This window comes from Gambusia affinis, linkage group LG18 (assembly GCF_019740435.1).
Source record: "Gambusia affinis linkage group LG18, SWU_Gaff_1.0, whole genome shotgun sequence".
In the NCBI taxonomy this organism is placed as follows: domain Eukaryota; kingdom Metazoa; phylum Chordata; class Actinopteri; order Cyprinodontiformes; family Poeciliidae; genus Gambusia; species Gambusia affinis.
Genome location: NC_057885.1, coordinates 1785180 through 1809615, shown reverse-complemented (window position 1 = coordinate 1809615; position 24436 = coordinate 1785180). Strand labels below are relative to the sequence as shown.

At 38.2% G+C, this 24436-nt stretch overlaps 1 protein-coding gene across 13 annotated transcripts in view; it reads right to left on the bottom strand.

The window, feature by feature from the left end:
* Positions 1–1206: 1206 nt before the first annotated feature.
* The window catches only part of ablim2 (actin binding LIM protein family, member 2), a 109175-nt gene continuing 85945 nt past the window's right edge, over positions 1207–24436 (bottom strand). For 4 of the 13 annotated variants that reach the window (XM_044097144.1, XM_044097142.1, XM_044097145.1 and 1 more), the window contains 12 exons: positions 22489–22606; positions 21843–22121; positions 21135–21206; positions 14773–14880; positions 12883–12936; positions 10899–10936; positions 10641–10749; positions 10488–10546; positions 9733–9793; positions 4539–4546; positions 4357–4437; positions 1207–3304 (listed from right to left, as the gene is read on the bottom strand). In XM_044097144.1, coding sequence (XP_043953079.1) covers positions 3191–3304; positions 4357–4437; positions 4539–4546; positions 9733–9793; positions 10488–10546; positions 10641–10749; positions 10899–10936; positions 12883–12936; positions 14773–14880; positions 21135–21206; positions 21843–22121; positions 22489–22606 — 1101 coding nt within the window. In that variant the 3' untranslated portion in view covers positions 1207–3190. The remainder of the gene's footprint in view (positions 3305–4356; positions 4438–4538; positions 4547–9732; positions 9794–10487; positions 10547–10640; positions 10750–10898; positions 10937–12882; positions 12937–14772; positions 14881–21134; positions 21207–21842; positions 22122–22488; positions 22607–24436) is intronic. The other 9 variants (XM_044097148.1, XM_044097155.1, XM_044097152.1 and 6 more) reach the window with 7 other exon arrangements.

Genomic DNA, 24436 nt, shown 5'->3' with positions numbered 1-24436 from the left:
CTCCAATGTCAGTGGCTGCTTCCCCGACGCTTCCGACTCAGTACTCCGTCCAAACTACCAGCTAGCTCTTCCTCCTGCCGTCCGACATTCAAGATCATCTTCGTGGGATCCACCAAAGCCTCTTCGTGGGTCCGTCCGGCCTCCTGGCTGACCTTCGCCACCTCTTCATGCCACAATAATTCCACCTCCTAAGTCGCCACCCACTGGACTTTTTGCGGCATGTTTTGCTCTGACCATTTTGTTTTGTTTTCTGTGTTCTTTCTTTGGACTCTTATCAACTAATAAGCAATTTCCCCTTAGGGATCAAAGTATATTCTACTGTATTCTTTAGTCACATTGATTACTGTAACAGTGTCTTCACAGGTCTGCCAAAAAAAAAAAAAATCCAACCTCCAGCTGCAGCTGATCCAGAATGCTGCTGTTGGAGGCCTCTCTAAAACCCAGAAGACCAGGAAGTTTTTAACATCACACCAGTTCTACAGTCCTTACAGTGGGTTCCTGTAACTTAGAGTAGACTTTAAAATACTGTTTATAAACCACTAAATGGTTTAGCACATTACATTAAAGATCTGCTGTTGTTGCATCAACTGCAAAACAGCTGAAACACTGAGTTCCTTGAAATCTAGACTAAAAGCCCAACCTGTTTACCTTTTGAAACAAAATCAATCAATATTCTGATGTCTAACAATGGAACTTGACAAAACGTAATGTTCAATTATTGACTGTGTGTTCTATGACTTTGTATTTCTGTGTTTATAAAGCACTTTGAACTGGCTTGTTGCCGAAATGTGCTGCACAAAAAAATTTGGATACAGCCAAAAAGACCAATTCACACTAAATTTACATTAAGCAAATTTAATTTCAAAGTGTCAATTGCACAATTATATGGTGAAGACATATAACAGTGTCTTCAGTCTTCAGAATTGCTGTAACACTGATTGCTACAGGAGATCCTTCTTGCCCACAGACATCAGAATCGACAACAACTCTTTGAAGAAACTGGGGTTATATGAGTTTAAGCAATATTTAATTTCCCTTTGGGATTATTGAAGAACTTTTGCATTTGAACTGAACTCTGATTCTTACAGTTGTGTGACATACAAAAGTGCGCAGTCTGGTGTGGTGTGATTGTGGATACCACTCACATTCACATTCACATTCACATTCACCAAGTACAAGAACTGAAACAAACAGTAACACTGTCTGGTTAAAGCACTTTAATAGCAGATGGATATTAGAAATTCAGTCTTGAGATAATGACAGGAGTTAGTGTGACCTACAGGAGAAACATTTGATCATACATTAAGATGAAACTCAAAATGTGATACGTCTCTCGTCATCAGCATTATCACGTGATGCTTATGCATTTGACGCTACACTATAATCATTTAAAAATAATATAACTTCCATAAAGTCGCATTTAAATAAATACCTTACAGAAGCAAAAGTAAACAGTGAATTCAGGCATTTCATATGACTATAAAATATTCAAACAACACTGATGATGTTTTCATACATTTCTAATACGAGGTCAGTAGAGAAACCCCATTTTTCCATCCTCATGCATGCTGAAAGATACACCAAGGCTTGTATACAGACAGATAAATCTGGTATATGTCAGTTTACTTAATCACACATTCTGTATATGATCTGATGGTGACCTTAGTTGTTAGCCCATTAAAATCAAGCAAGCTGATGGCATTTATTTAAAATGTAGAGATTTGACTCTATGCAGAAATTCATGTCAAACCATCTGAGGACACAAGAGTGTCAGACTTGGATTTTACATCAATCCAATTTAAATTTACTTCAACTCCACCTCAATACAAGTTTAAAGATCCTTCCAAAAATAGATTATTAAAATATTCCTGGTCATGTGACTATTTCCTGACTCATGTGGTTGCTATCCACTTCCTGCCTGTTGTTAATTGAAGGGTTAGAAAGAGAAGAAACTTGGAAATGTTCAGAGCATGCATCAGAACCAATCCAGCTCACATTAGAAGAAGATGAGGTAAAATGAAAAATAGAAGCATATGATGCTGAAGTACAACATCGCCGCAGACAGTTTTTAACTCCGTCTTTGTCTTCTAAGCCTAAAGGTAATGGCGATGGCATAAACCAAATCAACTTGTTTGTCAATGTATCTATTTCCATTACAAAACTATATAAAACTATGCAAGCATTTTCTCCTAGTCACAGAGCAGAGCTGTGTGTAAAAACTATGCTTTGATGCAAAACTCAGTTGATATTACACTAATGTTGAAAAAACTCAATTTCACAATTGCAGTGTTTCCATTAAATAAGAAACACAATTAAATCACACGCGAAAATGTTTGCTCACGCAATAAGTCACTACAAACATGCTTCGCCATAATACTCCAACTAACTACTTCCTGTTGTCTTCTTCTTTATAGTTTGGGCCAGCAGCAACATCATGTGCATGATCATGTGACTTGTGTGTTGTGAAAAAAGTGTTTCCATTGCAGTTTTGCAGAATAAACCAATTTCAATATGGCCAAAAGAACCACCTCATCCTGGTGCCAAAAACTTTTTATCGAGTTTTTTCAAAATTAGTGTGTTTTGGTTAAGCAAATTTATTTTCAAAATGTCAAATTGTGCTGTTATGGGATCAATGGAGACGCAGCGTGTGAATTAGGAGGCAGAGGACAAAGAGACAGAAAAGGGCATTGCAGCAAAAACATGTTGAAGTAGGAGACAAGATGAACAGAGAGGAGAAACCACAGGCAGAAAAACAAGACAGCTCATGTTTGAAAATGTAAGTTTTGGTTCATATAAAACAACCAGAACCACAGAAAGCCTGGGGGAGGCCCACAACTAGAATGAGAAAGAGCAGTTCTTAATTTTTTAAAAATCAGAATTTATGGATGTACTAGGAGAAAACTGGGGAGGAAGCAAGGAGAAAAACACAAACCATGCAAACACATCTTCTCTTCCTCTACTGTGGGATTTTCAATCAAACATTCACACTGAACTGCATACAAAAAGCTACACATTCTATTACTGCCCCCGATTATGTGAAAACATTCCCACACAGGGAATGTATTCTGCACAGGCAGAATACATGGAGATTTACAAGCAGAGAGTCTGAGGAGGTGCATACGGATATTTCTGGCGTTATCTTTTGCTTCGTTAAAGATTGCAGTTGTTGCAGTGATTATTTAATGATGGTCTAAAACAGACGGGCCTTCTTCTTCATGTCGTTCCTCTTCCACAGGGCCATCCGGTCAAACTGTTCCAGTGTCATTCCAAAAACCTGCTGAAACTCGTCTGGAGATAAATGCCTCTGGAAATGGAGGACAGGTTGGAGAGATTTTTACTTGACGGTAAACACAACAGACTTAACACAATGTTGGAAAGCTATATTACTCAAAAGAAAAACAATGCTTCATATACTTCAACTCCTTGTTTTCATTAGAGCTAACTGCTCAGCTCCCAGAGTTAACAGTAAGATATTGGAAGAACTGACCAAGTCTACTATGTTTTTCTACAAATGATGGTATCATTTATTCAGCATAATTCAACTGAAAAACTAACAAATTGGTTCAAAAGAAAGAAAGATAAAAGCCAAAAGCATGGTGTGCCCCCCATTAAACTAAGCATCACATCATCACACATCTTGACTTGGTAATATTTACAAACGTATTCCACATCTCAGATTACACAAAAATCTATTGTTCACAGCTAATCCGCTAATAGCAGAGCTAATTTTTTATTTAGTTCATAAGTGTTTTCACTGGCTTTAAAAACTTTTAATGCACTTTGCTTCCCTAAATATGTTTATCCAGATCAATTCTAAAGTGCTAATTTACTTGTTTCTTTTATAAACTATGGTGGCCCTGAAAAACAAAACCCTAATTAACTAATAACAATAAAATCAAGAAAACACAACGACTTCAATTAAGCACAACTACAAAATAAGAAAATTGGCTTATTTTGTAGTTGGCGTTTTGCACAGTTGAATGGTTGCCATGGAGACTAAACAATTTCTCAAAAATGCATGAAAGGAAGCACTCCAGGTATGTTTTGATGAAGGAATAACAACACGATGTAAAGCTAAAAACACTAAATCTATTTTACATAATTCTGCACCTTTAATGTAATGGACCATACTGAAGCTCATTTTGTTTTCATCCATCTAAGTTGTATTTTAACATAGACTAAATCTTCAAAAGACTGTCTTAGGTCATTCCAAACAGCTGACCGGTCTTTTCTACTGCAATTTGAAATCCTGAATAATTTCACAGCTTTGTCTCAACCTTTTCTCCAGTTTAACAGGCTGTGGAAAGAAGGAGGTGGTTGGACCTACAGAGAAGGGAGGGAAAGATTAGGGCTCACCTCCAGTCTGGTGCGATCTACATCTCTGGGAAGCTTCACTTTCACTTTGTGTGTCACTGCTAGTATTTCATAGGGGTAGATCTGGCATAGAAAAGGGGTTGAGAGAGATTTGTTGGTGAGTAGTATCAGCTAATTTAATTATAATTAAGGGTATAATTTAATAAAGCGAGAATATCTCTTACCTTGTAATCTAAACAGGAGAGAAGAGAGAGAAACATATATTAAAGTAGATCTGGTGAACTGACGTTTATTTTGTTGAGCAAAAAAATTATTAGGATTATGATGCTAGAGACTTGAGAACTCTCTCCTTGGCAGATCCACTAAAGACTGTATGCATATACACATGAAAACATGATCTCACCTTAGGTCACCAGAGTAGAGAGCAGTGATGGCATAGTTACTTTGATAAAGTAACTTTAATCGAATTACTGATTACTCCTTGAAAAAGTAACTTAGATTAATCATTACTTGATTTAGAAAGTAACTAAGTTACATTAAAAGTAACTTTTTAGTTACTTTCAGCAGCTACTAACTACGTTCTGCCACCTGTGAAAATTACCTTGAGCTTTGCCAAAACTTAATTGCAAGTTATTTTCTAACAACAATGTATCTCTATTTATCAGGTTGAACTGAAGGGGAGATTGTTTAATTGTTACAACAGTACAAAAAAAATTAGTAAGTATTTTCTGCATGTTGTTATGCTTGGGTTGTGTTTAAGGGAGGAAAGGAGGCAAACTCGTCAGGACAGTCAAAAACTCACAACCACACTGGTACTGGGAATTCCACAGTGTTGTCCTTTAATAAACACTCTCTTCACCAACCTTACAAACGGCTGCTATATTATCAAACATGAAGATGAGCAGAGTCCAAACAACCCGTAACTTTACTAAACGTTAGGAGCTAACATGTCTATCTGAGTTCATGAGTCCATCTATAGCACATTTTTACCACGCTCTCTACATGGTGTTTTTGTGTGATCCCCTGTCCAGCGTCCAGGTTCTGCGTTACGGCTCTGCGTTTGCTATCACAGTGCAGCTCACAGCGCTTCACAACTCAGAAGCTCCTGCACAGATTTGTGAAATTTATCTTAATATTATTAATTATATTGGCGTTTAGTTGCACAACTTTACGAACTAATTCATTCCTGTCTGTTTTCACGTTTATTACGCTGTTCATAATAGTCTCGATGTTTGCAGTTTGTTGTAGCGCAACGCGAAGCTCGATGTCATTCACAGCAAATATATTAACTTAACATTAACAAAAACACAGCGGGACGGATCATCTGGGAAATGATGGACAGAGAGAGCCTGACTAAAACTAATTGGAGGTCAGATAAATTCTGGGGTTTACCCCCGCTTATTTCCAAGCCCAAATAAGCAACGTCACTTTCAAAAACAGTAACCTCATCTCCCTCTTCCCTCCATTGTTGACATTTTGGTCGCTGCTGCACTGTAAAAAATGAATTTAGGGGGTTATCAAATTAACAAAAGAATATCATGTACTTTTAACTAAATAATTTCATGTTTCAAACAAAAACGTGATACGATCATGTTGGGTAAACAAGAAATTTAACAACTTCACGTTTATGAAATTTAATCATGTTGAGATAACATGATTCGTTCTAGTCAGACTGATCTTGTGCTGAAGCCGAGTGAGATCACGGGACGTCACGCGAGACAATCGTTTTTGTCTCAACTTGAATACGGTATTCAAGTTGAGATAATGTGATTCAATTTAGTCAGATTCATTTCCCTCCGAAGAGGATCTAGCGAGATCAGGGGATCACAAGAGATTATGAGACATCACTGTTTTGCGCCTGGGAAAACGTCAGAGTAGTTTTAGTTACACATTAAACTATAGATATTTGTTTTTCTCTGCAGGGTACTATTGGCATTAAGAACTGTACTGAAACAGTGCAGTTCTTTCTTTCAACATTTAAGAACTGTAAAAAGTCTTTTTTTTAAAAATACTTTTTTTCAGAAAAGTCTTTGAATTAACATAATTAAATCATGGAAAGGATTTTCACACAATTAAATAGCTTTCTTTCAGCCTGAAGCATGTTTGTTGAGCCAACTTAATTTTCATGAGTTGGATCAACTTAATAACTTAATAACTTAATAAGTAGTGTGGGTCCAACTATAGTAAATGAGTTGAATCAACCTTAATAAATTAAATTGAGCCAACACATTTGCTTTAAATTGGAATAACCATAATATATTAAGTTCAGCCAAAACTTAATAGAATAATCGTAATAAAATAAGTTGAGCCAACTCATTTTATTTAAATCAGAATAACCATAATATATTAAGTTCAGCCAACACGTTTGATTTAGAATCAACCATAGAATAACCATAATGACATAAGTTGAGCCAACACAATTGCTTTACATTAGAATAACCTTAATAAATTAAGTTGACCTAACAAATTTGCTTTAAATAGGAGTAACAGAATTACATGGTGCTGAAATAAAGCAAAATAATCAGGTGAAAACCTTTCCATGATTTTTTTATGTTCATCCAAAGAGGTATTTTTTTTAGTGTGATACTGTCGCATAGGAACGGTGAACACTCGCCAAGACGCACAGAGGAAATAAAATAAAATTACCAGAGAAAATAATAACGCACAGTAACACAAAGTGGTTTCAATAAGTAACTGTAGTCTAACTACTCGATTTGAGATAGCAACACGTTAGATTACTTTTTACTGAAGACACTGGTAGAGAGGGTCTCTATGCTAATGGAATCAGAGATTCATAATTGTTGGAAAGCAGAAATGGTTGTTTGTATGTTATTCTGTGAAACCTGATGTAGCTGATGGTATAGCAGAGTCTCACAGGTAAAGTATCATGTGCCTGGAACTTTTATACATTTTGTCCTGATATAGAAACAAACCTTTGCATATTTTATTGGGATTTATATGACAGACCAACAACACATACGGCAGAATTGTCAGGTGGAAAGAGAAAGAGACAGTTGTCTGGAAAAATGTGAAAATTGTTTATATGTAATGAGTCAATACTTTTCAGAATTTCTTTTGACTGAAGGTTTTTCAGGGAGTTCTCTCTGCTTTGAACAAACCTCAGCAATTTTATAATGTGTTCCTCACAACTCTTCTTATCAGAATAGTCTTATCATAAGATTGGTTAGCTACAGTGTCATAAAACAGCAGGAGATAGGTCCTTGATTCTCAAGACTGTTACTTTCCCGACCCAGCATTTCTCAGGATTGAAGCTGTCCTCATTAGCATCAAACACAACCTCCTTTTATTACAAAAAGGCAAATGGTAAGGCCATCCGTGTTGAGCTCCGCAGAATCCTTGGAGCACAACAATCAAATCTTCACAACTATAAATGACAACCTGCTGTTACAAGATCTGCCGATCAGAACCTAGAAAAGGCAGCCAGGATCAAATGTTAGCTAGAGCAGACTCCACAGACTCCGTTGACTGTATTTTTGTTCTCACCTTTCAAGGTTTTTATAGGTTTCTTATTTCTTCTCAGCCAGACTCTTGTTGAAGTATTTTTTCATCAACACCTACAAATTGAATCTTTGTCCATGCTTTGCAAAACAGCTCAAGCTCAGACTGTTTATAGTTTTCTCATCTTGCCAGAGTTTTAAGTTGCATTTAGGACTATGACATGGATATGCGTTGATGTAAACCATTCTATGATACCTTTGGCTGCTTGCTTAAGAAGAGGTGTGTTCAGATGATGTGCAGTGTTACATTTTCTGCCACACATTGTGATTTTCATGTGGGCAGGCTTAAACATCCACATGTGCAATTAAAATCAATTTCAAAAAGTTTCAGGTCTACAGACCTATTCTGCAGACAGTCCAAATACACTTTGTTTAGGTAGGTGACTAATGAGTTACAACAATGCAATCTCACACAAACAAATGCATGGATAGCTTAACAAAATTTTGTTATATAAAAATATGAGCAAACCAGAGTCTACGGAAAAAGCAGAGTCGAAATTTCCCTCAATGTTCCTGATGGAAGACATGGCGTATGAGGCCAGAGAACCTAAAGTTTACATTACTAGAGAGTCATGCTTTTCTAGAGCATCCATCCATCCATCCATCCATCCATCAGCTTCAGGTAGCAGCTTCAGAAGGGAGGCCCAGACTTCCCTCTCCCCAGCCACTTCTTCCAGCTCCTCCAGAGGAATCCCAAGGCGTTCCCAGGCCAGCTGAGAGACATAGTCCCTCCAGCGTGTCCTGGGTCTTCCCCGGGGCCTCCTCCCAGTGCTCTTTTCTAGAGCACAGATTTTTAATTTTAATTTCTTTAAAAGTGCTCAAAATGTGCTGAGGATGAAGCATGTAAACTAGGAAAATCAAGGGCTCCAAAACAGAACCTTGAGGTATACCAAAATAAAGATGACTAAGAATTTGAGCAGCCACTCAGAAAGATATGTAGAATCCACTATAAATCAGTGGTAGGTTTGCAATGATGTCATTTTCTTTCCAGAATGGTGCCCAAAGTTCGACATCATGTGTTGAAGTTTTGGATATTGACTGCTAAGTGGGTGAAGGCCGTTTATTCAGCAGTTCCACTGCCTCTCTTCACATTCTCCACCTGTGATGCAGTGCAGCAAGTGACATATATACTTTATCCAGAATGCATCACTGTAGAACAGTAAGCAGTGTGTTCTATGTGCTTTCAGACCAAACCTCTACTGTGGTCAACTAAGTAAAATCTGCAACAGAGTTAGTGTTACTCAACAGCTCTAAAGCTGAAGTCATGAATGCCTGTTCCAAACAATCACTTCCTGGAGCACAAACTGTACAGGTAGGTGTGGAATAACACATTTGACCCTGCTGAGGGTCAAATCCACTTCAACATGGTTGAATTTAGCGCTTTAATATTAGCTCTAGGTTCCACTAAATAGGTACCGTGTTGGTGTAGCGCTTTGGCATAACTAATGCTTAGGATGAGTGCTTAATAATTAGTGCAATTACATTTTTAGTTAGCAGTGCTCACCATTGATAGTGTGTGTATGACCACCTGATATTTTTTCCCCCCAAAGGCCAGTTGTAACAGTACAAATAAGGTAGCTTGTTTCACAGTGGAGAAGCTGACTACTCTGGCTGCTGTTGTTCATTGTGTCCATCAGAAAAACAGCATTAGGGATGAAACTGTGTCTGTGGTGCTGCAGGCAGAAATCTGTAGCATATTAATGAAAAGGTAATATATTATTTTTCTCAATAAATGTAAATGAATAGTAACCGCCAAGATCAATGAGTTAATTTTAGAAATTCTGAGAATAGGTGCGACTCATGAAGGAAGAAACAGTTTGTATTAAATTAAGTGGAGCAGATTTATGCTCCAGAAGACAGGAACTGAAGGTAAGATTCTCACGTTGATATTTCGTCTCACCTCTCATGCCTCCCCAGCTGTGGGAGTCAGGATCCACATCATCCTCCACCATATCAGCAGCCTGTAGGAATATACACATTCAACACAAACTCTCATCATTAACCTAGGTCTTTTCCACCAAAGAGCTTCCAGTTCTTAACCACAAATGGTCCTGAACTGATTCCATAAAAGAATCTGTTTGCTGTTCCACGGCCTGGAAAAGCAAACCTCCAGGTTGGAGACACCTCACAATAAACCTTGATCTGTCACTTGAATACCAATAAAATACATTGGAGTTTGTGGCTGTGATATAAGTGTAGGTTAGAGCTTTCTCACTCTGGCAATGTGGCATAACTACAAGAGAATAACAACAAATCTTGTAGTTATGCCACTTCTAGTAGTATAAGTAAAGATTTATACTACACAAGAATCTCTTCATAGAGCTCCAAGTTAAAAAAAATTATTTGAGTTTTTCTTCGGCTAGAAACTGAGTAAAGGTAAAATCCACTCTACAGGATAATACGTAGCCAATATATTTATTTGCATTTCTGCCAATAGATGCAAGTTTGAAGCATTCTGGAAACAATGATTTCTACTCAGCCTGTTTATTATTCCATTTATGAGTCAGTGTGGTACATGAATATTAGGTTATTTAAATCTTTCAGGGATTTATTTCAGCAACACAAACTAAACCTGTTGTGCCAACAGTTTAAACTGATTTTATCCATCACTTGAGTATTTATAACAAGCTGTTTACTCAAAAACTGGTTGCTCACCTTATAGATGCCATTCCTTCCATAGCCGGGTAATGATGCAGATTTATTGTAGGGGAAATCTACAGAGGTGTCAAAATTATTTATTTTATTTTTTCATTTTTTCACACTTTTGAATGATTCAACATCAAGCTGGAGTTGTAAATAGTTTCTCACTTGGCTGAGATGTGTCCACGGGGAGACTGCAAGTGGATTTACAGGGATTCAAGTCTTCTGGAGCTATCTCACCGTCAGTGTCACTTTTCAAGATTATCCAACTTGTTCTCTACAAAAGGAAATCAAAGGACAGACAAAACAGAAAAAGGACAGAATGATTGACAGGAGTGATGGAGGATGGCAAGATAGTTAGATAATTAGTTTATTGAGGTTGAGAACAGATTTGGAAATTCAAAATAAGTGTCCATACAGACCCACCTTGCTATCATCACCCTCCTGCCAGGATGTTCTAGAAGCTGTAAAACAGTCAAATGTTACAGCATGTCACAATCAGTGTGCTGGATCCCCTTACTCTGAGTTAACCTGTCCTTCAGGGTGAGTCCAAGTCAAACCTGGAGCATAACATCTACAGCTGCACATTTAGAGGGAGCTTTGCTACATGTACAGTCTAAAAAAGTGTCAATCACCTGCAGTATGTATTATAGACTAGTACTGGATTTGAAGAACCACAAAGAAAACTATTGGTGTTTACATAGGCATACATCAAAGCAGGGCAACTACAAACTTAGTTACTTGGGGACTTTGATTGTATTCCTATTACGATGATGAATAATGCTTCAACCACATTACATGTATGCAATAGATAGTTGTCTTTGATCTGTCTTTTATTACATGGCCACTGGCCCAAATGCCAGCCAATCATTCCTTACAATATCTAAAGGTATGATGTCACCCAAGCTGTTTTTATATGATAAACTCTCTCTATTGGTCCACCAATTATTCTTTAACAAAAAATGTAGGACAGTGTGCCATCTTACAAACTGTTTTCAAAAAACAAGGAAATTTTCTAGAAATCAAGAAAGCTGTGGAAAATGGAAAACAAATTCAGCCCATTTACTCATTTGTTAAATACAAAAGCAAACAGGCTAACAGTCTTAGGAAGATTATTAAATATAGCTACATTTAAAAAAAAAACTTTACAAGTCTACTGAAAATGACATATGTATGCTTATGGGACAAAAAACCCTGAAGACACAGTGGACATGAGTGAGACAACACAACACCAATGTCAACATCCAAAGTTCTTCTGAGTGTACACACACTGCTACAGCATCACCACTAACCCAACAGACGAGCTGGTGAGATGAATGCCAGCATGCATGACTGAGGTGAAAAACGGAGCCTCCTGCTAAATCAGCTGCAGCCACAGCTTTGCTTCACCACTGTATCTCTACATACTGAAGTTAATGAAGATAACATCTACTTCCTGAATCTTAAATATATCCTTTCATATGCTCCTTCTGAGAAGGCATATATAATTGTTGAAATATTTTTTTTTTAGCAATTTATAAAATAACTTTAGTTGAAGCAGATGCTTCCAAAAAATAGCCTTTATGGAGGCAGAATGGGAGCACTTTAATCTGAATACCAAACGCACATCTTGAAACTTTACTAAAGGACATAAATCAAATGGGGCACCGAATTAATTATAGTGCAAAAATATCCACACATCTTGAATGTTTGCTCACATTTTGTGTCATTCTACCTACAAACTCCACAGTATCACGTTAGGATTTCATGGGAGATATTTTAAGCAATATTTTTTCAATAAACAGCTTTAGCTGAGTCAGATTGGATGAAGAGTTACTATGAACACCAGTTTATAAATCTTGTAACAGATTTTCAGTCAGATTTAACTCTGGACCTTGACTAGACCATTCTAAAACATGCACTTTGATCTGAACCATCCCACTGTGGATCCAGTTTTATGTTCAGAGTTGTGAAACATTCACCTTGGTCTCAGGTTTTCTGCAAAACACTAAAATGTTGTTTTGTTTCATTCTAAGACTATGATTTATGGATTTTCATTATCTTAATCATCAAAATTACAATAAAGGGTTGCCATATTTTAATTTCACACATGGAAATGTACAAAGCTAATTGTCAGCTGGGACTAGTGGAGGCTGGCTTGACTTCAGATTGACTAAATTGTTAGAAGCAAATGCAGTAGGTATTGTCATTAATCTTTAACTTGATCTTAATCAACAGTTTACATTTTTCTATTTCTTCGAATACAATGCGTGTAGAACAGTTCAGGTAGATCCATAAACTAGCAAAATTGCAGGCCGAAGAAACCAGAGGAACAGAATTGTGGGGGTGGGGGGACAAGATGGCTGACATGCAACACATCGTGCAGAGACCAGACCAGAGAATTAAATGTTAAAGGCGAAGTTAACTGTACCATGCTGTTTGTAGATGGGGGGTTTTCTATAGATATTATCTTTGACTGTAGCCTCTGAAGATGGATACAGAGCAGAGAAAATGGAAGAAGCCAACATGGGTGGGAGAAAGAAAGAAGGAAAAAGAGAGAATGGAGAAAAAGAAGCATGAGTTAGCATTATATTGAAGAATGAACATACTGGGGACAGTATAGCTTGCTTCAGCACAGCACATTTTGTAATATCAATTGTAGCACACAAAGATATGTACGGTGTCTGGGCTCAACACATCTCATTTCGGCTGCTTGTATCCGCGATCTCGTTCTTTCAGTCATGACCCAAAGCTCATGACCATAGATGAGGTTGGGAACGTAGATCGACTGGTAAATTGAGAGCTTCGCTTTTTGGCTCAGCTCTCTCTTCACCACAACGGCGCCCGCTTGACGGCAGACTGGTTCCAGAACCAGAGCCATGCGTCAAGGTGAGACAGACTATTTCTAGCCGGAACCTCTCGACCTCACACACTAGCTCCGGCTCCTTCCCCACCAGAGAGGTGACATTCCACGTCCCAAGAGCTAGCTTCTGCAACCGAGGATCAGACCGCCAAGGTCCCCTCCCTTGGCCGCCACCCATCACACAATGCACCTGACCCTTTTGGCCCCTCTCACAGGTAGTGGGCCCATGGGAGGGGCCCACTACCCGTGTTTCCTCTCCGGGCTGAGCCCAGCCGGGCTCCATGGGTAAAAGGCCAGCCACCAGGCGCTCGCCATCGTTCCCCCCCTCCAGAGTGGGGCCCCGGTGAACCGCCTCCGGGCGAGAGAACACCAAGTCCAAAGTTCTTGTCCATAATTGGGGTCTTCAGGCTGCACTTTGTCTGGTCCCTCATCTAGGACCTGTCTGCCTTGGGTGACTCTACCAGGGGCATGAAGCCCCAGGAAGCATAGCTCCTAGGATCATTGGGGCACTCAAACCCCTCCACCATGATAAGGTGGCAGCCCAAGAAGAGCCTAATGAAAAGTTGTACAATAAAATGGCAAGACTGGTTTGCAACCTTGTCTGTGCAGCTGACAGTGAAGCACCGTATGACAATTTTTAAAGTGAAATCAACTAAGTCAGAGTATGTTGTTACTAGATGTCCATTTCTTGACAGATTTTAAGGAGCGCATTGGTTGTTTTGATGTCCGTTATGGTGGAGTGGTCACAAGATAAGCCAGACTACCACAGGATTTGCATACAAGTCAAAACATGCTGCAACTTGAATACACAATGTAAACTGCACCACTGCTACATAGCTCACACTAAACTATGAAGTCTGTAATAATATATGTCCTCTCACTCCAGGATGCCAAATGCTTGAAATTGAAAGTGAAACTGACAACTTGTTCTACTTTGTACCATAACATTAAATTTCACATTCTTAAACTCAATATACATGTGCATCAAAATCAACACTCTCTTCAAAGACAGGACTTCATGTATCACAAAATCAACTTAATTTTCTCACACCTGTGCCAAAACCACAAGTATTTTTTAATATGACAGCAGAAGATTTATTTAAAACTAATGTTTTGAGTAAGCTGATCTTCATCAATCAACTCTTTTCATCTACTCTTGTATTGGGACTCTTGTCAGTTAATCCACCATCAAGGTTAGAGATACCTTCAACCTTCAACACAGATATGAATCGTAACACTGTTTTGCTCTTGGGTACTAGCATGTAAATATAACCAATTTTCAATATTAAACCATTACTGATCAATCCGATCAGAAATGGTCATAATTACTAAATTTGATGAAATCAGTTTTCATCAAATTGTTTAGTAATTAATCCAAACTCACCTTATACGTCACCTCTTCATCATTAGGAACTGTAAAGCAGTGGCCAAAAAATGAACAGCGCAGCTGTTGCCTACCTGGTATGTGGAAATGCCGGGGAGCAGCCACATATGTTGAAGTAGATGAGGGAGATTTGCCATCGGAGTAGGTGGATAAGCTGGGAGTACTCCGACCGCTTTCACTACCTCCAATGGATTATGGATGTTAGAGATAAAAGGAAAAGGGAAATGGAGGTTACAAAGGTTGTGGAGGAGGGGCAACAAATAAAGCTTTATGGAAAGCATATTTGAAAAAGTCAAAAGTCTGGCTATAAACACTTGTGCTATTGATTTGATAACCCAACCTATTATGTACAGTTTACTTAATCTCTGTGCTGAACAAGTGTGTTGTGAGGATTCTTGTAGAACTACTGTTTTATTGCAAAGAAAGAGGAAGCCAAAAATAGAAAAGGAACACTTCAGTCAATGTTAATGGGCACTGTAAAGCAGCCTTTTCAATCTAGTACAGATCCAATATGTTACCAAGGGGAGTACAAACAGTGGCTTGCATTTTGATCACCATCCTGTTGAAGAAACCAGATGAGATGATTTGTGATTTATAACATGGTGTGTTATCCTGCTGGAAGTAGCCATCAGAAGATGAGTACACTGTGGTCATAAAGGAATGGACATGGTCAGCAACAATACTTAGGTAGGCTGTGGCGTTGACACGATGCTGAATTGGTATTAATGGACCCAAAGTGTGACAGGAAAATATTCTCCACCTCATTGCACCACCACCAGCCTGAACAAGGCAGGATGGATCCATGCTTTCTTGTTGTTGACACCAAATTCTGACCCTACCATCCGAATGATGCAGCAGAAATTTAGGCTCTTCAGACCAGGTAAAGTTTTCCCAATCTTTTATTGTCCAATTTTGGTGTGCCTGCGCGAATTGTAGCCTCAATTTCCTGTTCTTAGCTGACAAGAGTCAGAGATGCTCTTCTGCATACCTTGGTTGTAACGAGTGGCTATTTGAGCTACTGTTGCCGTTCTATCAGCTCGAACCAGTCTGGCCATTCTCCTCTGACCTCTGGCATCAACAAGGCATTTGCGCCCACAGAACTGCCACTTACTGGATATTTTCTCTTTTTTGGACCATCCTCTGTAAACCCTAGAGATGGTTGTGCGTGAAAATTCCAGTAGATGAGCAGTTTCTGAAATACTCAGACCAGCCTGTCTGGCACCAACAACCATGCCATGTTCAAAGTCACTTAAATCACCTTTCTTCCCCATTCTGACACTCAGTTTAAACTGCAGCAGATCATCTTGGCCATGTCTACATGCCTAAATGCATTGAAGTGCTGCCATGCGATTGGCTGATTCAACATTTGCGATAATGAGCAGTTGGACAGGTGTACCTAATAAAGTGCTGGTGAGGTTGTGCTCTACATCAGAGGTGTCAAACTCCAGTCCTCGAGGGCTGGTGTCCTGCAACTATTAATGTGCCTCTGCTGTACCACACCTGAATAGAATAATTAGGTTATTAAGGCTCTGGAGAACTGATCTACACAAGAAGGAGGTAATTAAGCCATTTCATTCCAGTGTTTTGTACCTGTGGCACATCTAAAAACTGCAGGACAGTGACTGGAGGACTGGAGTTTTACACTTGTGCTCTACATGCAAAGGTATGCGAAAGAAACAAAGAGAAAGTTGGAGCGTGTGACTGAGTATGAGAGTGTCAGCTGACTGTATGCAGTCTCCTCCACAGAGGGAAACAACTCATTGGCAGTAATCTGGATGCAAGTAGATGAGCTAACCAACACACACGTCAGCGTCATGTAAGTGATTTGATATACACCAAAAAACACATGCTGAGAATTCCACACATGAAGTTCAGAAAGCTGCTAGTATCAGCTAGACTTAGAACAGATCCTCTACACAAAGAAAATACTTAATGGTGAAGATATTTATCACCAAATGACCAGTGGGAACACATAGGGCACCGTGTCACATCTCCTACTGAAGAATGAAGAAGGAATTGGGTTAGTATTAAAAAGCATGGTTCAGTAATCCTAAAAGTGTTAAATGATCCACACCCAGCAACAGATACCAAATTACATCACAGTCCAACCTGTGTATCTGCACTTTTATTTTATTATCTTCTGAACTATTATGATACCACATGGCTCAAATTTGAATCTCTTCACTTTCTACTATACCTGCTGCCACTACGCACAATTCTCTACATTTTGCTGACAGTTACACATGTAGTTTCTACAATTTTATCAAAACAAGGTCACAACAGAAGAGAAAGTATTTTTTTGTCAGTTACTCTAGAGTGTTTTCACACAGTCCAATGAACTCGATTTAAATGGGGAACAAAATTGCAAGGCTGTTACATTTATCTGGTGGAGTTCACTTTCACACTACACCTTGGGCACCGCCAGGAGTCCTGGGCCCCATGACAAAAAAATAAATTGCCGCCCTCCTGCTGTTTCTATTTCACCCAAAGAGGTTGCTTCAGTAGCAGCTGGTATTTGAAAGGTGGGCTACATGTACAAGGTTGGGAGTTGTTTTCTACAGGTGAGGCAGAGCCTTAACATATTTCTATTTTCACTCTGTGGTTTGTACTATAAAGTAGTGGTCTCCAACCCCCAGGCTGCGGACCGGTACCGGTCCGTGGACCAGTTGGTACCAGGCCATGCAAGAAGTAATTAAATATTTTCGTTTTATGTATTATTTGAGTCTGGATGATCTTTTATTTTGGGATTCTCCCACCAACATTGACAAAATGAGTAAGAAACAGATCACATCTTTGGAAAGTTTCTTTGCGAAGGAGAAAAGGCCCAGAGAAGAGACAGGAGAATGGATTTATCCCAGTAGGTGATTCCCACATTCCAAGCATGATCTGCATGACATGCAGTCTCTCATCACTCCAAGATGGGACCGTCTCGTTGCAGAGAAACAAGCCCAGGGCTCCCATTAGTTGTTATCCTGAGTTCAAATTTTCCACGAAAGTAAAATGTTCGTTTTTGTGGCGCATCTGTCTCTTATTTTGAAGGGATATGTAAACGTTGCCATAGCGACCAGAGTCAGAGAGCATTAGCGCAGTGGTCGAGAAGAGATGATAGGAGTGGAGCTTGAGTTTTAGGTCTGGTTCACACGGCACAATTTAAAGGTTGGCAGCCGATTTTCCAAACCTCTGACTACACACGACACGACACGAGCTGATAAAAGTCCAACAGGTTCCATCGGTTTGTGTATCCAGCCACATGGCAGGAGCAACACACCACACGAACCGATTCCACTCATGAACATCCCGATTCCAGAAGAAAATCCAGTAAAACCCCCAACATATCATACGTAGAATAATCAAACACGCATAACTATGTAGAATCAGTAGTGGTAGTTTGCGGACTCTTTTTAAGCAATAAAAGACAAAACAAATAGAAAAGACGTTTGATAAAAGACGGCTGCAGCAGCCACTCTATTTGCTGCACTATGATTTGCAGTTGAGTTATGTTTCTTTGTAGTTAACATTTTTAACTGAATAAACATAACCACATATAATAAACATATATAAAAATGTCTTTCCACATATCACTTTCGATGTCTACCTCAGTTGCCATGTCAACTGTTTGGAATTCTCCTCCGTTCTTACGTCACGGCGCTTTCTGATTGGCTACCTGTCAGATTCATCAGGCTGCGATAATCAGGCCAAGACAATGTTAAAAATGGCCGATTTTAGATCGGGCATTTTTAACACAACACCACGTAACACACCACACACCGCAGGACGTTGTAAGATTGTCGTAAAGGGAAAATCGGGGCAACAATTTATGTATGTGTGTGTGTGTATATATATATATATATATATATATATATATATATATATATATATATATATATATATATATATATATATATATATATATATATATATATATATATATATATATATATATATATATATATATATTTATGTTTTTTTGTATATATATTTATATATATTTATAGATATATATATATAAATATAATATATCTATATATAATGTATATATATATATGTGTGTATATATATATATATATATATATATATATATATATATATATATATCCATCCATCCATCCATCCATCCATTTTCTTTACACCCTTTTTCCCTAATGGGGTCGGGAGGGTTGCTGGTGCCCATCTCCAGCTGCGTTCCGGGCGAGAGGCGGGGTTCACCCTGGACAGGTCGCCAGTCCGTTGCAGGGCAACACAGAGACACACAAGACAAACAACCATGCACACACATGGTCACACCAAGGGAGAATTTAGAGAAACCAATTAACCTGACAGTCATGTTTTTGGACTGTGGGAGGAAGCCGGAACCCACGCATGCACAGGGAGAACATGCAAACTCCATGCAGAAAGATCACCGGCCGGGAATAGAGCTGTTGCTGCAAGGCAACAGCTCTACCAACTGCGCCACTGTGCAGCCTATATATATATATATATATATATATATATATATATTATATAATTTTTTTTTTTTTTTTTTTTTGTGGAGGTGTAGGGGGAAAAACTGTCGGTCAAGGGCCGTTGGAATTGTACTAACTTTTCTCTCCTATGTAGCTCCCTTGCACTGCACTGTGTTGAACAAACTGTCAAGAAAATCCGAGATCATCCCACTTCCCCATGCTGGAGATTTCAGTTTAACAGTAACAATAAATAAAGTTATCTTTAGAATGAATCACTCAAGTGACATCTAGACCCAACAGTAGACTTAAATATCAATAAAATCAATTTGGTTGTGTGTGTTGTTTTTGAGTCCTGCAAACTTTGCTTTAAAATTACTTTTTTCTATCTAATCATAAGAAATCATAGTCAGACAGAGAGAGAGTCATGAAACAGGAAGAGCAGGTTTCCTGGAAAAAGAGGAAGCAAGTTTCCAGCCTGCAGATTTATAAAAATAGTTGAGACTATTACTTATTTCAAAGCATAAAAGTTTTAAAGAACAAAATCTAAACATTTTGAGTAATTGGATAAGATTCAAAGTAAAATACTTATATTAATATTGGTTTGCTTATAATAATAGTTACACTTACATTAGTGGGTACTCTTACAAGTAAAACAAGTAACTGTAACTTTGATATCAAATAATTAGAATCATGGAATATTCTTGGTTTCTTATTAAGTTTATAATAAGAGTATATATATATAAGTGTAACTTAAAAGAAATTTCACTTCCTGATTTAACACTTTGAAATTTGGCTTCTGTCTCTTCAAAACCACATCACAACTATACCTTCAGAAAGACATCGCAATAGTCCCTCTCTGATAACCCTTTAACAGTGTTTTAACCAGCATTGCACTGAGAAGTAGCTACTGGTTAGTCTGTAAGAGCTTAGTGAGGGAGTCACAGGGGGGTTGGCTGCTCTGTGAGACAGAAGCTTGGTAGCTTGGACACTGACTAGATCCAACGAGGAGTTATGCACATCTGAATGGATTTCTCAGACATGCACAAAATAATTAAGGCAAACTCCATGAATATTTTTGATGAGGTAAAAACATATCATGTAAAGCTCACAAAAGTTCACTTGGAATGACACTGCCCCCATTAAGATGAAATTGAAATTAGAAAAATTACTGCAAGTAATCTTTGGGAGCTGGTTGCTGGAAAGGGGATGTTTATATTCAAAAAATGTAACAAACTGTTTCAAACTCTAAAATTGTATTTTAGACTACTGGGCTGAAGTTGCAAGACAATATTTGAAAAAGGTAGAAAAGTTACAGGTTGTCTGACAAGGGGAAAGGTTCATTTGTATAAAAAAGTACATGACAGCAACACGTCAGTTTGATTAACTGCATAACACAAGAGAACTTCTGGAACAACATCTGAACCTAACAGAATCAAGATTCTTGAGTCAAAAATGAGGTGAAAAATAATTTTTTTCTCATTTTTTCTCTTTAACAAAACAAGTAGAAAAAAAAGAATTTCAAATTGAACCAGGTGTCTGATGACATGCTCCAAGATAATATAACAAGACATTCATATGAACACAGGTAGAGTTGAAGATCAAGAAGACAAGGTCATATGACAAATAACTAGGGATTATTCAGTTATTCAGATTAACAGTTGATAAGATGTCAAAGGCTGGCAAACAACGGGGACAGTAACCTAAACAGATGGACACAAAATGAAATCCCCAACCTTAATAAAGACAAATGTCAAATGAGAAAGCATCACAATTAGAACTTCAATATTGAGTTGAACCATGCACCATAACACCACGTCCACAAACACAAGTGAGCAGAGCAAGCAGAATACAAGACGTCAATGTGAATATGTTTTGAGGAATCCCATGAAACACAGCAACACCACGGTACCAAACAACAACATCACAAAATCGCCCAACTACTCCACAAGGGGGAGAAGAGACACAAACAAGAGAAAGACTAATGGTGTCTTTACCGTTGGGAGGTGGTAAATTGAGGTGCAGGGATGTCCTAGGCTTAGGACCAGGAACGGGGTCCTGTTTGAACCCTGAGGCATGAGGGACATCAAGCAATGGGGAGAAGATGAAGCCCAGGAAAACTAATGGACTAGCCTTTCAGGAGGGGTTGCAGAGTGTGACTAGTTACAGTGCTGGTTTGTGATGTTGATTGATTTTATGAGTGTGTGATATCGTGAACAGCATGATCAGTTTTATGGCTTTAGTTAAAAAAAAATAAAGAAGATGAATCTTCATGACTTAAAAAGCAGTGAGTATAGCCCCGTGTAAAATACACACCAAACAAGATATACGGTTTCCAAATGGTAGGTCATCAATCTTTAGTTAACAAAGAATCCACAGATTAAGAGCTTCCAACACACAATGAATCCATGTTAAACCGCAACCCATGGTTAACAGTTAATTCAGAAAGCCTTTAACAGCACTCCCATTCATGAGGACCATGGTGGTAAGACAAAAAAAGAGTTGGCAGGCATGTTGCTGCTTTGTTGAAATCCAACAGCATCTTTCCAAGAGATTTATAGCTTTTCTACTAAATTAAAAGGGTTGACAGTTTTTAGGTATATCACATTACAGCTTTTGCTAGTTTGTTCTCCTTCCTTGAGGCTGACAGCAGCAACAATCCCACCAACTCCTCCAGTCACTCTGTCTCAAACATGCTTTGATACCTCTGAAATAAGGGATGTAGTTATGCTGCTGGAGCATTGCCAGGGTTGTAGGGTTCAGCTGTAAAGACAAGCTTGCACTGCCACTTAGTGGTGTTGGTGAGTACTTGCCAATGCCCCCACTCCCTTCAGCCCTGTCAGAAAAGTGTGCAGGGAGGGAGGAGGTATCTCTTGCCAAGGTGGAGAGGTTCCTTACACCACCCAGGAAGGGTTTAGGTGAAGGGAGGGAACTGGAATCACGGGCCAGGCTGCTGTATTTAGCACCCATGTGTACTTCTGGTCCTGGATGTCCAATTACATGAGAAAATATTTGTCAAAATCCTATTGACTTGTCCAACTCTTCAGTCCAAAGAACTTAAGGTGTTTTCACAAATATGTTCTAAGTTAGATAGTTATAGTTTCCAAAAAAACAACAACAAAGTGCCATTAGACATTTAGATAATGTCTACGTTTTAATTCACAACTGGCAGTTTAAAATGAAAGTGTTTAGATATTGTTACTATTGCTTTATTCGCAGCAGATGCATTAAGAGAAAACACTATCACCAGCAGCGATGAACATCCATGGCAGTATTGCTCATCTCCAGGTACAATCTGTTTTACAAATCAAGTTTACAGGTTAAAGAAACGCAGCACAATGTGGTTATTACCTGCTCTGCTGTAGTTCTGAGGGGAACGAGATGGGGTGTACCGTCCATACCCCCCCAGAGAGCTGTTGGAACTGGGGCTTGAGGGCCTCCGCTGACAGGGTGACTTCTCCCCATCACCCTGGATACACAAACAGACAAGAGAAAGTCATCTACCTGCCTTTGTTCTCAGCTGCAAAGGAAGCCAGGAATGTAGGGAAAATTTCATCAATGAAATACTCCTGATGAATGAAAGAAACAAAGAAGAACGAAAGAAAAGAACAAATGATTTTGACAAATGACACATTTATTTTTCAATAAATATACATTTTGACAGAGTTTACTCTAACATTTACATAAATACAGAGTAAAAAACTAACTGCCCATTAACCACAGAACACACAACTTTGTTAAAATACCACACAGAGAAAAGCTCAGTCAGGTTATGTTTATTTATGAAAATAAACATAAATTCAGATTTTACTTGGGATTTTTTACCATCAAAGTAAACATAGTATCAACTTTTCCCCCTTGAACACTGTTTAATTTATTTCTTCTACTAGTATAAATCAAAAATGTTGCCTCTCTAATGAGAAAATGTCACAATTTCCACCTATTAGCTTCTTTTCTTGTATAACCTGCACCAAATCAAAAAGCTAATTCAGACCAACAAACTCCACATTTAACATCTTCCAACAAAATAAGCAGCGGTGAAAGTTGTTTACATTCAAGAAACATGTGAAAAGTAGTTTCTATTACCCAACAAAAAGGACATAATGCATTTGTATCTTTTTTAGTTTTAGACACAAAGCTTTAAGCACTCAGAGCCCCATGGAAAGTCCTCCACTGTAGGTCACCTGCCCTCTTACTCTGGCGGGGTTTATAGCAGACCCTCCATAAAGATTTGACAAATTACACATTCATTATTTTCTCAGACTTTAAACCTGTCTCTCCAAACAGTATCAGTTCTTCCATTCAACTGCTTCTTATTCAATCCTTGAACAGTCAACTTAGATAATAATTTTCCTTTCAGCAAATAAAAATTCAAATCTTTATGAATGATTAGTAAAGGACCCGTCATTTCTGAAAAATCAATATTTAAACCCATTTCAGGAAACTGATTTATAGAATAATTTCTTCTCCATTAATAATGGCACCACTATCTGCTTTGCATTCATTTCAAGTCAGAAGTCTTAAATGGTCCTCATGATTTAAATTGATTTTAACCCAAGCAACAAAGCTGTCATGTGTGTGTTTGAAAACTTGGTCGAGCTGTCTTTACAATTTGTCTCAGTTTCAGAACTTTTTTCTCAAGCAGTTTTCTTGACTAGCCAACTGTAGCTCCATCTTGTACATCCAAACATGCACTGAAAATTAAAGGTTCCAAAGATGCTGTTGGTTCCAGTCTTTTCCTATTAAAAATTATAGGAAATAATTTTTCCTATAAAATTTATTTTATTTTTTATAAGAAAATCTAAAAAATATTTGTATATATATATATATATATATATATATATTTCACAAACATAGCACTGTTTCTGTTCTGCTGTTTCTGTGAGTGAACTCTCACACCAAACGTCTGCTTAAAGGTGCAGCACTTAAGTAAAACAACAAAAAAATACATTTTACAGCTGCATTAGAATTTTCGCTATGTCTTAACATAACACAGATAATTTCTGAAACATAATCCATCTCCTCTGCCTCCTCTGTGTTTTGCAGAATTAATCAGCTCAGTCAGAAACAGCCAATCAGAACCAGCATTAATCAGCTAGCTGTGCTCTCAGGAAGTTTTGATTTAACTCAGTATTGTTCATTTTGATGCAACCTACATTTGACTTTGAATAAATGTTTTTTTTTTCCTTGGCACTATGATGTGAGATTTATTTGACCAATGCATAATGTATGCTTCTGAGAACCTGTCAGGTTCATCTACCTAAACATTCTCAAACTGAAAAAGAAGAGAGAGACAAGT